This window comes from Brachionichthys hirsutus, chromosome 3 (genome assembly GCF_040956055.1).
Source record: "Brachionichthys hirsutus isolate HB-005 chromosome 3, CSIRO-AGI_Bhir_v1, whole genome shotgun sequence".
In the NCBI taxonomy this organism is placed as follows: Eukaryota; Metazoa; Chordata; class Actinopteri; order Lophiiformes; family Brachionichthyidae; genus Brachionichthys; species Brachionichthys hirsutus.
In genome coordinates this window covers 984,429-999,743 of record NC_090899.1, presented here as the reverse complement: position 1 = coordinate 999,743, position 15,315 = coordinate 984,429, and the positions used below count along the sequence as shown (strand labels likewise).

The 15,315-nt window shown below is 50.1% G+C and overlaps 2 protein-coding genes across 2 annotated transcripts in view; one reads left to right on the top strand and one right to left on the bottom strand.

Moving 5' to 3' along the window:
- The window catches only part of mef2d (myocyte enhancer factor 2d), a 39,549-nt gene extending 35,498 nt beyond the window's left edge, over positions 1-4,051 (top strand). The window contains exon 11 of the mRNA XM_068754825.1: positions 147-4,051. Coding sequence (XP_068610926.1) covers positions 147-573 — 427 coding nt within the window. The 3' untranslated portion in view covers positions 574-4,051. The remainder of the gene's footprint in view (positions 1-146) is intronic.
- Positions 4,052-6,311: 2,260 nt separating this feature from the next.
- On the bottom strand, positions 6,312-14,263 carry nes (nestin). The gene is made up of 5 exons (XM_068760369.1): positions 13,436-14,263; positions 12,603-12,727; positions 11,899-11,945; positions 10,499-11,016; positions 6,312-8,827 (listed from the first exon to the last, which is right to left on the bottom strand). The coding sequence occupies exons 1-5, from the start codon at positions 14,261-14,263 to the stop codon at positions 6,746-6,748; spliced, it is 3,600 nt and encodes a 1,199-aa protein (XP_068616470.1). The 3' UTR covers positions 6,312-6,745.
- Positions 14,264-15,315: the final 1,052 nt, after the last annotated feature.

The window sequence follows — 15,315 nt, the reverse complement described above, 5'->3', positions numbered from 1 at the left end:
AACCGCTTCCATGTTCCTCCTCTCTGCTGCCAGAAAGAGAAGCCTTCAGATCTCAGATCTGCTGGAAGCGATGGTTCTGTTGTTCCTTTAGTCCTTTATTTAATGACGCTGCTGTCTCTCTTCTTCTTCTCTTCCTGTCTCTCCAGGCCGGTGGGTCACATACCTCAGGGCGCCGCCCTCACCATCAACACCAACCCCAACATCAACATCAAGTCTGAACCCATCTCGCCCAACCGCGACCGCAGCACGCCCTGCTCCACCGGCGGCGGTGCCGGAGGAGGCGTGCAGGGTCAGGGTCTGGTGACGGTAGCCTACCCGGGTACCCTGCTTCTGGAGGCGGGAGGTCAGGGCCGTTCGCCGGTGGACAGTCTCAGCAGCAACGGCAGCTCGTACGAGGGAAGCGACCGGGATGACGGCGCCCAGGGACGGGGCGGAGCCACAGATTTCCACCAGCAGTCCGGCGCCGCTGCCCAGCAGCCCGCCATGGTCCTCCTGCGACCCTCTTCAGTCGGGCCCCAGGAGCAGGACGGGACCAACGTGAAGAGGATGAGACTCGATGCCTGGGTCACATGAAGAGGGGGGCGGAGTTCTTGAGTACATGCCCCCCCCCCCACTAGCCCCCCACTCCCCAAACACACACACCACTCACCTCACAACACGAGCGTGCTAACACACTCGTACCACATTTGAGCTGACAAACCAGGGATTCCATGAATGAACATTTTTATTGGCCACTTGCCCCCCCCCCCCCAGGTCGACCGTCGAGGCCCCGCCCTCGAGCCTCGGGTGCTTGCTTTTTGTTGCCGTGGTGTTTTGTCCTTCTGGTTTGACTGTTTAGGTTTCGTCTCAGTTTGAATATGGAGACACGAACTCGCCCCCCTCCCTCCCCAAAAGACAAACGTCCCCCGGCGTCCTCATTTAATCTGAAGCAAGCTGTCCCACGAGGACGGACGGCGTCTGCTGACGAGGTAAAAGACCGCTTCTCTTCTAATCAGGGATGAACTGATGCTCCGCCCACGTCATGTCGGCTACCGATGTTGAGAAAGGTGTGTGTGTGTGTGTGTGTGTGTGTGTGTGTGTGTGTGTGTGTGTGTGGGTTTGTTACCTCAGCTTTTTGACAATTTGGACAAATGTTCATCCTAAATCTGGTGTTTGAACAGAGCTGAATTTATTTTTGTGCCGTGTATATAATCTGTGACCTTTGTGGAGGTTTAAAAAGACGAAATCTATATATTCAAGGAGCTTCGGGGGGGGGGGGGGGTGGAGCTCCTTATGTGGGGCGGGAGACGACAGGGATTGTATATATGAGCTTCTATCCGGCAGGACGTCCCGTACAGAAACAGGAAGAAGCAAAGGCGTTGATTCTCAGCGGACCCGCCGCTTTTCTGATATTTATGTGTATATAAAGTGTAATACGCCGCCGGGCCAACAGAGGGCGCTGCAGCAAGGCAAACCGTAGCCGTGACGACTCGGGACTGTTTTCAGTGAGCGACGGTTGTTTCAGACTCCTGAACACACCTGCCCCGCCCACACAGATGTAGATTTTATTTTTTATTTTTAAATTAAAATATTGTTTATAAAACAATAAAGAGTCACAATTTGGAAGTATCAAAAAAGATGGAAGGAAATATCAAAGAACTAAAAGGTAACGGGACTGAACTGAACATTAATGATTACCTACCCCCCCCCCCCCCCCCCCCACAGTCAACCAGGTGTTCAGCTCCAGAACCAGAACTTTACTGCAACAAATCCAGATCAAAGAGAAGGTAGAAAAATGTCTCTTCATTTTAAAGACATTGAAAAAGATCCACCTCCAACCAAACACAGGAAGTTGGACCTCCCTGGTGAAGATCAGGTCTCATCTTAAACATGATCCCGCCCACCCGGTCCCGCCCACCCGGTCCCTCCCACCTGGTCTAGGTGAGATCCCAGATCGGAGCAGTGTAACGTGTACAATAGTATCTCTCTCTCTAGTATTTCTGTGTACACTTGCTGTTTATGCTGCTCTAAATTCCCCCGAAATGTTTCCACCTTTGAATCAATTACTTCTATTGATTAGTTGATTTAGTTTTGGCATATCAACGTATTTGCACGCAAACATATCCGTCGAACGCGGTTCTATCGCTGGGCTGCGGTTTATTCTGCAACAGAGGTCTTATTCAAGATGAAGGTCAAGGAAGAGTGAAGGAGTTCAGCTTCTAGATTTCAGCTTCTAGATTTCAGCTTCTAGATTTCAGCTTCTAGATTTCAGCTTCTAGATTTCAGCGGTGGGTTTTTGTTCCATCCCTTTTTAGCCTCCGTCCATTTGCTCGCCGGAAGCTTCGGTGGGAATTGCCGTCGCTAAGCCGGACGGTTCAGAACGAGTCGTGATCTTTTAATGAGTTACGGGCCCTCCTCCTCTTCCTCGCTTCCTCCTCTTCCTCACCCCCTCCTCTTCCTCACTCTGGAAGCTTCAAACACTTCGTCGCACGCTTCTCTCCATCCAGCCGGCGGGTGTCAGCGCTCAAATCAAAATTGGTCGGGGGGGGCCTTTTATTTTTTTATCGCCTCCATCTGTCACTCATCCCTCTGACCAATCACGATTGCTTTTCCGGTCATGTGACAGACATTAGCCCCGCCCCCTAAATGCAAGCTCTGACCGTTAAAGGGAACCCCGACTGTTTGTACAAATCGGTCTAAACTACAACCATAGACCGCTGCTAGCTGCTAGCAGGTCGCTGCTAACAGGTCGCTGCTAACGGGTCGCTGCTAACAGGTCGCTGAGACTATACTCCACAACACCGGTGAGCCCGGTGGTGCAACCGTTTGAATGCCTTAAACAACAACAAGGATGTCCTACATGCAAAATAAATGTATACAAAAATATAACTATTGGAAAATATTTATCACATTTTACTCCTACAGCTTTATTTTGACAGCATAATGAATCATATCGAGCTAACATGCCATTCTAGTCGGGGATCCCTTTAAGACTGTTGAACCCCGAGTGTCGAACAAAAGCAGAACTCCTGCGCGTTCTTCAGAGGAACACTAGGGGTCGCTGTAATCACTAAACAGAAAGACAATCGCGCTGAGAAGCATTTAAAGGAACACCCAAACATTTAGTTGCGATCTCCTCGCCTCCAGCTCGCTGGGGAGTCAGGTGAGCTTTCCTTTCTGGCGCGTCACAGTGAATCCAGATCCAGAAACCCAGATCTAATTCTTCACTATAGCCTCGAGGCTAATGGTGTTAGCACACACCAGACTTCCTGTTCGCACAGAGGCGAGTAGATGACTTTTGCTCCTGTATTACGGTGTTTCGAGGTTTCACTCGCTTCCCAGTGTTACTTTGTGCTGGTGACGGTCTGTTTTTAGCTGTTCTCTGAGACGTTATATATTATTCTGATTATTGTCATTAGCGCAGCCTTTGCCGTCATGACGAGATTAGAAATCTGCATCTTTGTTTTTTTTGTGTAATTTAGGCATCTTGTTTTATTTTATTTTGTTCTATAAAAGATTCTATTAGTATATTTTGGTTTTCTCTTTCTGGGATTTGTTTTATTTTTTCTTCAAAAAAGGGTGTTACTAATGTTGCACGATTTTTATGCCATGAAACACAAATGCTAGCACACGTGTGGCCACGGACGGATGGGGGGGGGGGGGGGGTAGCGTGACACGTCTAACTTATTTCTGACCAGACATGATGATGTCGATGCATGGGCGTTTAAAAAGCAGAGTGAATCGTGTTAGAAGAAATAAAATGTACACAAATATACTTCACACAGGAAAAAAAGAAATGGAGGAAAAAGTTAAAATTATAGCTAATATATTGTGTTTGGCTAGTCTGCTTTTTGTTGTAAAGATTTTTGTTGTTTTTGGAGAATGATATACAATTTGTGTATATTTTCATAAATAAAGTATGCACTGATATGTTATTACAAATTCTATACTGCTTTTACAAAAAGTGTTTGTTATTGTACCAAAGTATCCATTGGTCCTGCTTTCCCTTCTCCCCTTTTTGCGTATGTTTTAACGTATTTTATATATTAAATAGACAAGTTGACCTACACAACGGAGGCCTTCGTGTCGTTTGTGATGTGTTGCAGTACCGCGACGTGGCCACTAGGCGGAGCGCTAATGAAGCAGGAGAGGCTGTAAAAATGTTTTACAAGTTCAAAATGTTTTTGCTTTGTTACCTTCATCCTTGAAAGTGAAGAAATAGAACTACAAACTTTTTTTCAAAGTGATGCAAACAATAAATTAATAAAAGCATTTATATACGATAATTGAAAACTAACAGTTTTAATAAATCGGTTAAATTAATCTGCGTAAACTTAATTTTACCAATACTTTATACACAATATATATATATATGTATGTATATATATCTGTGTGTGTATGTACATGACTGGATTTCACAACATTATTTGTACGGACAGGATGATCCTAATCCCGGCATAATCCGATTTATTGGACGAAGGCGCACAAAGTTTAAAATAAATGTTTAAAAGGAGCTGCGAGGAAATTCCTCTTAATGTTCTTTGATAAATGAGATAAAGCACAGAATCAGAGTCAGAGTTCATCTCAGCATCGGCTGCTAACAGCAAGTAAAGAGTCACAACAGCAGCTCAGACATCCCATAATTCTGTTGTGATCATAAAAGCAGCAACAAAAGCGGAGAAATCTGTTCTATTTTTATTTCACTCGGATGAACAGGATGAGTCTCCTGCTGTTCAGGAGCACCTTCGCCGGAGTCTTCCTCAGTACAGACCGAGTCGGAGTCGGGCGTCCCGCTGGACGCGGATCAGGGACGGAGACCTGTCTTCAAATCTCCCGTTTCTATGACTCTAAACGAAGGCTGACATTCCTCTGGTTGTGAGGAGGTGGTGAAGAGGAAGATGGAGACGCCGTCCTCTTCTTTGGATCGGGTCTGTCCTCTGATCAAACGCACTGAATCAATAACTCAACATAAGGACCTGGGCCTGCTCAGACGCTCTGATTGGACGGTTTTCATCACCTGCAGATGATGCTGCTGATCTCTTTCCTGACGATTCCCTCCGGCCCGTCCTGCAGCTGTCGAGAACCGATTGCACGCCGCGGAGCAACCGCCGCTCTATTTTCATCCGGTCTGGTGACCCACTCAGCAGGATGCGTCACGCTGGCGCATGCCTGAAGGTCCCACGGGTCAGTGGGGGGGAGTGGGGGGGGGGGTCAGGATGTAGTTGCATTTACAAAAACCAGCGACTCATCAGTCAGCTGTCGGGTCCCACTGGGGGGGACAAATGAGCTCAGAGGGCCGGGCAGAACCGTTCTGGGTTCCACATTCTGTCCCCTCATGCTGCGAGCTCTTCAGAGCGCCTCTGCTTTGGGCTCTAACGTCTGTCTTCCAGGGTGAACTCCTCCACCTCCATCGTTCCTCCTGCCGTCAGGAGGAGATCAACGAGCTCCTGATGGACGCTCCGGACTCATTTGATTTGATCTCTTTGGTTCTTTGGTCCGTTGTGAACTAACCAGGACTAATTTTAGACGTTTCTAAGGCCACTCTGGATCTTCAGAGTAAAATGTTTTAGCATCATTTTAAAAAGTAAAACAATAACAATGTTATGCTGAGAAGCTCCAGAAATCTTCTGCATGCTTTCCACCCGCATCGAAGTAGATAATGGCTGGATGTGTTACGGGCCGGACGGCCTATTGATAGGCAAAGAATAGCCAGACAGCTGCTGTAACACCATTCCAGGAATCCGGCCGTCCTTCCTCACTGAAACTCTCACTGGGCAGGGTGGAGGCCGGCAGCCGCGAAAAGAGGCGTCATTGTTCGGTGAACCAATGAATGAGGGGGGCGTGGCAGCGCTAGGGGCGCCAAGGTCGCACGTTGTTCTCTCTTTGGTACTTTTTCCTTGGCCGTCTTCGTGGGATGGCCGGTTGCCCGTGGAGGGTCCTGGTTCTGCTTTGTTAGCCTGCCCGCTTTGAGCCCACGTAGCGCACACACACACACACACACACACACACACATTGTAGTCCAAACGCCGAAGGAACAGAGATGGGTGTTTCTGGGAGCCGCTGGTTTCATGACCTTGTTTTGAGGATGCATCAGTTTTCTATAGTTACGGTTTATATTTTTGGAGGCCTGAGTGCAGCATATCATCAAGAGGAAATTCACCGTAGCCTCTAAGCTAAATATGTTAGCATGTACGAGCTTCAATGCAAATGGCCCTCTAATGAGATCAATAAACATGAATCTTTAAAGGCGTGTAAATGCTAATTGTATGTTAATCATCGTATGAATGACGTGCGACTGGACAAGAAAGATGTTCAGACGGACTCATCGGCAGTCTACTTTTTATTTAGGGATGCTAGCGTACCGCTAACATGAAAATAAATCCAATAAAAACAGCGAGCTTGACCAAAGCGACTTGCCTCATCGCTAACATTGAGCTTTTGCGACGAACCATTTATTCTACATGCGTGTAAAACGTGCGAAGATGCTGTAGCACAGTCACGTGTTTTTCTGTTTCACTGCTATCCATCTTCTGGTGTAATGATTTTCAATCAGATTAGCAATCAATAAACCTTTTTATGCTAGCCCCTCATGCAGAAAATGCTCCTCCTTCGTCCTCAGCATGCACACTGAAAGGTGAATCAGGTGGTCGGTGTCTCCGTAGGATTGGCACGTTGGTGGTTAGCGTCACTGAGGTTGTATAGGTTAGTTAATTACAGAAACACGGATTAACCTACGACTAGTTCCCCTCAAACCCTTCCCTGTTTTTCATGCTGGTTCCTCCCCAGACGACCAGGCCTCAACCTCAGACTCCTCAGAATGCACCAACTCCCCCTCAGCATCATTTCTGCACAGCCCCTCTGAATGCACCTCCTGCTGCTCCTTCTTTTTCTTTCGGGCTTTAGAAGAGTCAACGTCAATCCTGGAGTTCCACTTAATGACATCCTGGTGCTCCAAATCCCCAATAACCAAGTTGTCAGCAAACCCTTGATTCTGATTGGCTCGTTCAGCTTCAACATCTGGTTGGTAGGCTGCACCGGTCTCCAAGGAGGAAACCCAAAAGTTGTTCTTCACACCCGAGCGAATCAAGCTGTGGATGCGGTTCTCATTTGTATGCAGTAGTTCCGTTGGGTTCTTCACAGCAACGATGTGGTCTTCAGCAGGTAGACGGTCAGGTGTGGCCTCGAGGGGCGGGTCTGGACCACCCTCGTCACAGCCTCCTTCATCTAGGAGATCACTCTGGGTGAATCCGTCTTCCCTCTGATCTCTGATTTCAGAGTCCTCACTTGGGTTCTCAAGGACTTCCCATTCAGTTGTTTCTAGAACTTTCTGACCGTATGGAACATCCTTGATGGCAAGTTCTTGAGGTGGTTCCACAGGCAGAACCTCTTTGACCTGTGCTGGGGGTGCCACATGCTGCAGGTTCCCCTGTAACCCCGGGTTATCAGACCTGAAGTGGTCTGTTCCATCGCGGTTCCCCATGGGCCGACTGCATTCATCCTCTTCCTCTCGTTCCTCCGGAGCTTCTTGCCCTTTGTGCTGGCCCTCATCGGTTGGGCTCAGCAATGAATCACTGAAACAAAGGTTCTCAAAAGGTTGCTCTGTGGTTGCAGTTGAAGATGCAAGTTCTCGGTTTTCAGTCTTCTCAGACTCGACACAGGGGGACTCCGGTTCGGTTTCTTCAGACTCCTCTTGTGTTTGCTTGATGGACTCGTGCTGATGAAGCCTTTTCTCCCTCAGACTGACCCCCCTACTGCTATAGATGTCCTCAGGTAGGTTTTCTAGATCCTGCTCCTGGAGTCTATCCGTGTCTAACCCCTCATCGCGGTCGACGTTTGAGGAGCTAGCAGGTTTGCCGAGTTCCTCTCTTTCTTCGTCTAAATGTCCCTTCACGACTTCTCTGGTCATTTCTTCTGAATGTTCTGGCCCATTCCCCGGCGCACCTTCACTTCCTGTCAAACCACAGCCAACGGGCTGAGTATATCCCAGATCATATTCCTCATCCAATGCGTCCTCTTCAATATCTTCACACAGATCTTCCATAGTTCCAAACCTCCTGGACTCGCCTTCGCTCCACAGTCCCATCTCTCCCATCCTCTTTTCCTGTTCGCCATCGCTGGACTCGCTCTCCTCCATGTGAACGTTGGCGTCGGTGTCGTCGCTCTTGTATCGAATCAGGGGGCGAGTGTCGGCAAGAGTGTTGTCCTGAGCATAGCTGTCACTCTCCAGCTCAGTCCTCCAAGACATGGAGACCTTGTGAGAATCGTCCTCTTCGTCACCGTCATTGTCAGGAAGAGTTGCGTGGTCTAAGACGGCCCGCCCTTCCTCATCATCTACCCATTTGTCCATCGTCTCTACGTCTCGCTGGGCGTCTGGGACAGAACCCTGCCTGGTTTCTGTTCTTTCTCGCTCTAGTTCTTTGGGTGATAAATCGTCCTCTGTCTCAGCATGTTGCTGGTGGTCTTCATCCTTCTCAATGCCATCGTCCCTCGTTAAATCAGCCTTCCTTTCTGTCACGCTGTCCCATGTGTCCATCTCTTCTCCATCAGGGTACAACCCATCGTCTACTTCCATCTCATTTCCTCCGGCTGTAGAGCTACTTGCTTCTTGACATATCTTCAGGCTTCCATCTTTGGTGAAGTCAGTCACTTCATCAGAAACACTTTCTTCAGGCTCAAACTCAGAAGCTGGGCTGCTCGTCCAGGACTCAAAGTTTGGTTCGATGATGGCCACAGTTTCGGAGTCTGAGCTTTCCTCTACCTGGTCATCAGTCGGAGCTTCTGTCTCTACCTGGTCATCAGTCGGAGCTTCTGTCTCTACCTGGTCATCAGTCGGAGCTTCTGTCCCTACCTGGTCATCAGTCGGAGCTTCTGTCTCTACCTGGTCATCAGTCGGAGCTTCTGTCTCTACCTGGTCATCAGTCGGAGCTTCTGTCTCTACCTGGTCATCAGTCGGAGCTTCTGTCCCTACCTGGTCATCAGTCGGAGCTTCTGCCTGGTCATCAGTCGGAGCTTCTGTCCCTACCTGGTCATCAGTCGGAACTTCTGTCTCTACCTGGACATCAGTCGGAGCTTCTGTCCCTGCCTGGTTATCAGTCGGACCTTCTGTCTCTACCTGGTCATCAGTCGAAGCTTCTGTCCCTACCTGGTCATCAGTCGGAGCTTCTGTCCCTGCCTGGTCATCAGTCGGAGCTTCTGTCTCTACCTGGTCATCAGTCGGAGCTTCTGTCTCTACCTGGTCATCAGTCGGAGCTTCTGCCTGGTCATCAGTCGGAGCTTCTGTCCCTGCCTGGTCATCAGTCGGAGCTTCTGTCTCTACCTGGACATCAGTCGGAGCTTCTGTCCCTATCTGGTCATCAGTCAGAGCTTCTGTCCCTGCCTGGTCATCAGTCGGAGCTTCTGTCCCTACCTGGTCATCAGTCGGAGCTCCTGTCTCTACCTGGTCATCAGTCAGAGCTTCTGTCCCTGCCTGGTCATCAGTCGGAGCTTCTGTCCCTACCTGGTCATCAGTCGGAGCTCCTGTCTCTACCTGGTCATCAGTCGGAGCTTCTGTCCCTGCCTGGTCATCAGTCGGAGCTTCTGTCCCTACCTGGTCATCAGTCGGAGCTTCTGTCCCTACCTGGTCATCAGTCGGAGCTCCTGTCTCTACCTGGTCATCAGTCGGAGCTTCTGTCTCTACCTGGTCATCAGTCGGAGCTTCTGTCCCTACCTGGTCATCAGTCAGAGCTTCTGTCCCTGCCTGGTCATCAGTCGGAGCTTCTGTCTCTACCTGGACATCAGTCGGAGCTTCTGTCCCTATCTGGTCATCAGTCAGAGCTTCTGTCCCTGCCTGGTCATCAGTCGGAGCTTCTGTCCCTACCTGGTCATCAGTCGGAGCTCCTGTCTCTACCTGGTCATCAGTCAGAGCTTCTGTCCCTGCCTGGTCATCAGTCGGAGCTTCTGTCCCTACCTGGTCATCAGTCGGAGCTCCTGTCTCTACCTGGTCATCAGTCGGAGCTTCTGTCCCTGCCTGGTCATCAGTCGGAGCTTCTGTCCCTACCTGGTCATCCGTCGGAGCTCCTGTCTCTACCTGGTCATCAGTCGGAGCTTCTGTCCCTGCCTGGACATCAGTCGGAGCTTCTGTCTCTACCTGGTCATCAGTCGGAGCTTCTGTCTCTACCTGGACATCAGTCGGAGCTTCTGTCTCTACCTGGTCATCAGTCGGAGCTTCTGTCTCTACCTGGTCATCAGTCGGAGCTTCTGTCCCTGCCTGGTCATCAGTCGGAGCTTCTGTCCCTACCTGGTCATCAGTCGGAGCTTCTGTCTCTACCTGGTCATCAGTCGGAGCTTCTGTCCCTGCCTGGTCATCAGTCGGAGCTTCTGTCCCTACCTGGTCATCAGTCGGAGCTTCTGTCTCTACCTGGTCATCAGTCGGAGCTTCTGTCTCTACCTGGTCATCAGTCGGAGCTTCTGTCTCTACCTGGTCATCAGTCGGAGCTTCTGTCTCTACCTGGTCATCAGTCAGAGCTTCTGCCTCTTGAACATCCTTCTCAGACTCATCTGAGAAGCTGAAGTTCTCTTCTGTCATCATGACATGGTACGGCGTAAGGTTCGGTGTGGTAAACTGCTCGTTTAGGGGGGGTTCGGTGCCGAGGACAGACTCAACCTGACAACTGACACCTGCCTCAACTAGTGGTCTTTCCTCGGGGGGGTTGACAGCGACACTCCAATCCTCCTCTACCTCTTTATCCTCTGATACTTCGAGAAGCGCCTCCTGCTCACTAGGAGGCGACAGAGGCTCGGCATAGGCGACTTTTTCAAGTACCTCCTGTGGTCTGACGTTTTCCACAGCTCCATCTCGCATGATTTTTGGAGAAGGGCTTTCCCGTGTTGCTAACGTTGGAGTTTCACCGGGGGCTAAAGGTCTTTTACTCTTGGCGGGTGTTGCGGTTGGCCCCACTCCTGCCCGGACTTGGACGGGTGGAAGGAAAGTGGTCTTTTGGTTAATGGTCATCTGGGTCTGGTAATGACTTTTAACCCCTCGAGGGTTGAAAACTGGATCTGAGGAAGACGAGAGGAGAGCTCATGAATTCACAATGAACCGATGCCCTGTAGCTGAACCGACGCACAACCCTGCGGCAAAGTCTGGTGCCAATTGTTTCTGCAGTTTTTGTTTAATTTGTGGAAATTTTGTACAATTATTAAGAAATATTCTACAGAAATTATCCACACCAACATTTTATGGGTCGTTCAATGTTCCCGTTTTCGTCCCTGGCAAATGTATTTCCATGGGGACACACAGTGTCTCATCAAATGTGTCCCTGCGGACGCATCGTTTTTCATATCTACTCAAAAATCATGACAGAAATTTTAAAAGAAATCTCAAATTTTCATATTTCCTCAAACCAGAAATACCGATTGTTTTGATCTCGTCCCGGCAAGAACTGAAACGGTAGCGAGTAGCAGCTGTAACGTATGACCTCTGGTTCTAGCTGGACCCGTTAGTGTCTCTGGGGCAGCACACGTAGGCGTAGCATGGTCTGGTGATCAATACCCTAAATGAAGGCCTCCTCATCCTCATCCTCATCCTGAGCATCGTCCCAGTAATCCGGACGTGACAGAGACGCTAGAGATCGCCTATAGATTGCCTATAGATCGCCTATAGAGCCGTGTCTTCTCAGAGCAGGCGGACACTAATGGACAGATATTGATCGTCCTTTCCTTTCACTGCTGTCGACGTTGCCGGAAAGCAAAACCGTACGGCTCGCTAACCTTTGGGGACTGTCTTGGGTGGTGTGCATTACAGCGCCGCCCTCAGCGCCTTTACCCGAGCCCCCTGCCCCGCCTCACCCAGTGACACTGAATCAAACATACCCCCCCCCCCCTACTTAGAGAGGCTTTTATCACTGTGGAGGATTCATGCATCGTGTTGGCTCTGATTACCTGTGACGATGATGTCACCCCAGAGACGTCCACTGTCCAGCAAAGCTCTGTGGAGACAGACAGGAGACAAGGTAAGACTCAATGCTGGGCTGGGTGGTGGGAGGCGGGGAGGTGGAGGTGTCCGTTGTCATGGTAATGACGGTAAGGCGTGGCCATTGAGGAGGCTGCTAAGAGTCCAAACCCTCAACACGCACACACACACACACACACACACACGTGACGTCGGCGTTCGATTTTTCCTGCTCCTTCCTTCTGGACTGTTATTCTAGACTCCCAGGGCTCATCAATCGTAGCCTGCGACAGAAGGGCGAGGGTCAATAATAGGGGGAGGGGCTCCATAATGGGGAGCGAAGCTTGAAGCGCTCTGACGGGTCCAAGCTACGTTTTAGCATCGTTGTTGAACGGCGACTTTGTAAGTAGAGATTGTTTCGTTCATCAAAGGCCGCACCCCTCCCACACCTGTCTGACTTCAAACAGGTGAGTTCCTCTCTTCCTCCCATCCGGATGCTTTTACATCTCAGCGTGAAGCCGGGAGCAACGAGACGACGAGTCGTGACTAACCAGCTCGGAGGTTGGCATGGAAACCGCCGTCGACGCGTCGGGCGCTGTCCTGGCGTTAGCTCTTCGGCGTCGACCGCAACAGCCGACTGGTTCCGGGACGTTTGGTCTTCATGCTAAGCTAAGCTAATGCTGATGAGGCGTACCTGTACGTGGCGACCTCCAGGCCCAGAGACATCTTCACCTGCATCAGGCCTCGGTTCTCCTGGAGGAGGCGGTCCATCTGCTGGCCCAGCTCCTCCTTCTCCGCCTGCAGACCCAGCAGGTGATCCTTCCAAAACGGGAAGAGGAAGCGGTTCGATTAAAGGTGCGACGGCATTCTCACGGTCGGGTCTATCGAGGACGAACATCTGGATGGGCGTCGAGGCGACAGAGAAGACTTGAGCCGTTTAATTGAATCCAGCCAATCCTTTCTTCTCGTCTTTAAACTAGTCCCGCCCCCTTCGGTTGTTTTGGGGGGGGGGGGCTCTACAGAAAGCCGTGAAAGCCGTGAAGCTCCAGAAGTGTTTTGTGGATAAAGACACTTCCTTTAAGAGAATTCACTTCTTGTTTCAGATATATTTTAGGAAATACTTTCTCTGGAGATTCTCTTTGATGTTTTCTGTTTGGTGAGTTTGTTTCTGTTGGTTGAGGAAGGATGAAATAAACAATCTAAATTGATTGAATGACTCATCGTATATTCGTGTGACTGACACAACGACTGCTGACAGTCCTCTCTGGGGGGGGGGGGTAATTCCATCAGACAGAATCGTGTCTCCTCCTGTTGCTATGGGAACGGAATCAAACAGATGCCTCCTCTCCCGAAGGAGACGACGGCCTCCTGAAGGTTGTTTTAACACGACGGGAAATCATTCTCAAGGAAAGGAGTAAATATTTCTCCCGGCCAGGAAACACAAATGTTCTGAATATAGACGATCAATGAATTAATCGATTAATCTCATTTACCCCCCCCCCCCTGCATCAGGTGTGCTGCTCTCACCTGGACGTGCTGGATGTCCTGCTGGTGGTTTTGTGCCTGCAGGGACACCGTCCTCTCCAGATGCAGCCGGCTCTCCTGAGCCGACGCCAGCTCCTTTTCCAGTGCCTGGAGCTTCATCTGGCTCTCCCCCCTCTGCCGACCCAGTTGGGTCATCTGCCCCCCGGTCTGGGTCAGGGACTCCTCCAGGCGGGCTAACTGCCCCTGATAGGCCTCTGCCGCCTCCTGCCATGCCCCGGCGGCCCTCTGGGAGTACTCCTGTCCCAGCTGCAGCAGGTTCGGTGCCCGGTTGCTCCTCTGAGCCGGTGAGGGAGGCGCCGGGATCGACTGGGTGGAGGCGGCCTCCATGTGGGCCACATCCTCCTGATGGGCTTGAATCAAGAGGCTCCTCTGGTGCTCCAGCTGGTTGACCTGCTCCCTCAGCCTGATCTGTGCCCTCTGCTCCCCCTGCAGCTCCTTCCTGCTCTGCTCCAGCTTCGTCTTAGCCTTGGCCTGGGCCCGGGCCTCCCCGTGCCTCTGCTGCTCCAGGGCCTGGACCTCCTCTATCAGCCTGCCCACGTCCATCTCCGTGTGGACCCTGTCCCTCCAGGCCACGTCCACGTCCAGTCTTGCCCGCCGCAGCTCCTCCTCCAGGCCCTTCTTCCACATCGATCCTCGCCGACTGCCAAGCCTCAGGCCTTGGATCTCCTTTGCAAGCAGCGCGTTTTCCTCCTCCAGGAGTTTGACCCGGCTCAGGTAGGTCTCCAGGCGTCGGTTCAGGTCCAGCATCTGCTGCTTCTCCCCACCCAGGGGGCTGTGGAGGAGGGCTGCACGCACCCTGTGGGGCTCCATGTCAGCAGGCCTCAGTCAGAGGTTGTTGGTTCGAGGCTCCGCTGAGGTTTTGGTTCTGTGACGGCCAGAAGGAGCCTTTCATACTGGAGCTGGTGAAGGGGCGGAGCACCGGAGGGGAGGAGACGGGAGGCTGCAGAGGGAGGGGAGAGGAGAGGTTAATGGTGAAGGAGCAATGGGATTAGAGGCGGTGATGTCATTCACAAAGTTAACCCCTTCATCCCTCAGCTGAGGACAAACCTCCTCTCGATTTTAAATATCTCACGTTCTGGTGGCTCCCTGGTTAAAATCTTTAACATCATTTTGTGTTCCTCAAAGTCTTAAAGTATGTCATATATTTTTTTTACCACTTTTATCATTCTCATGTGGTAAAAAATCTGAAGTTTGTGCTAAACCTGTGTGACAAATGGCCCAAACCCAAAAGTTGCTGGGATGTGAACTTATCCTGATGTTTTCTCGCAGCACAACTTTGATAAACATTTTAAAAGCATGTCAGAGATTAGTGACTGTAAAGTCTTAAATAAACCTTCCTAATTTATTCCAAGAACTTCATATTGAACATGATCCGGGAAAAAACAAGTCTCATATTAACGCGACCTGAAACGACTCGCATTCATCCTCAACGTCTTTTAAAGCCTTTCCGTTCGTGTTTGGAATCATCATGCAGTGATTTTAAAGCGTGAACGCTTCACCGTGGAAGTGAAGGAAGCCGCATATTGCCATCTAGTGGCCATCTCCCGACATTACGACATCATTTTTTTTTAAATTCTTTATTTCTAATTGTTAAAATCCAGACAATGCCCAGCCTGATACAGAAACCAGGAAGTCAGCTTCTGTGTTCACCTGTGTGTAAAAGGAAAAGGCTGGAAAAATGTAATAATACAATATAGAATTACAAGACTGCTTTTATTTTGACTCCACAGTTAAGATGCACAGTTAAGCATTTTTAACCGTAAAATCCATCAACTTTGACCTAAGAATCCAGTTTTTCACTTTGATCCTGGATCGAGGGGTTGACTGTTCAATTTCCAACACAGGAATACAATCAGTGAAAA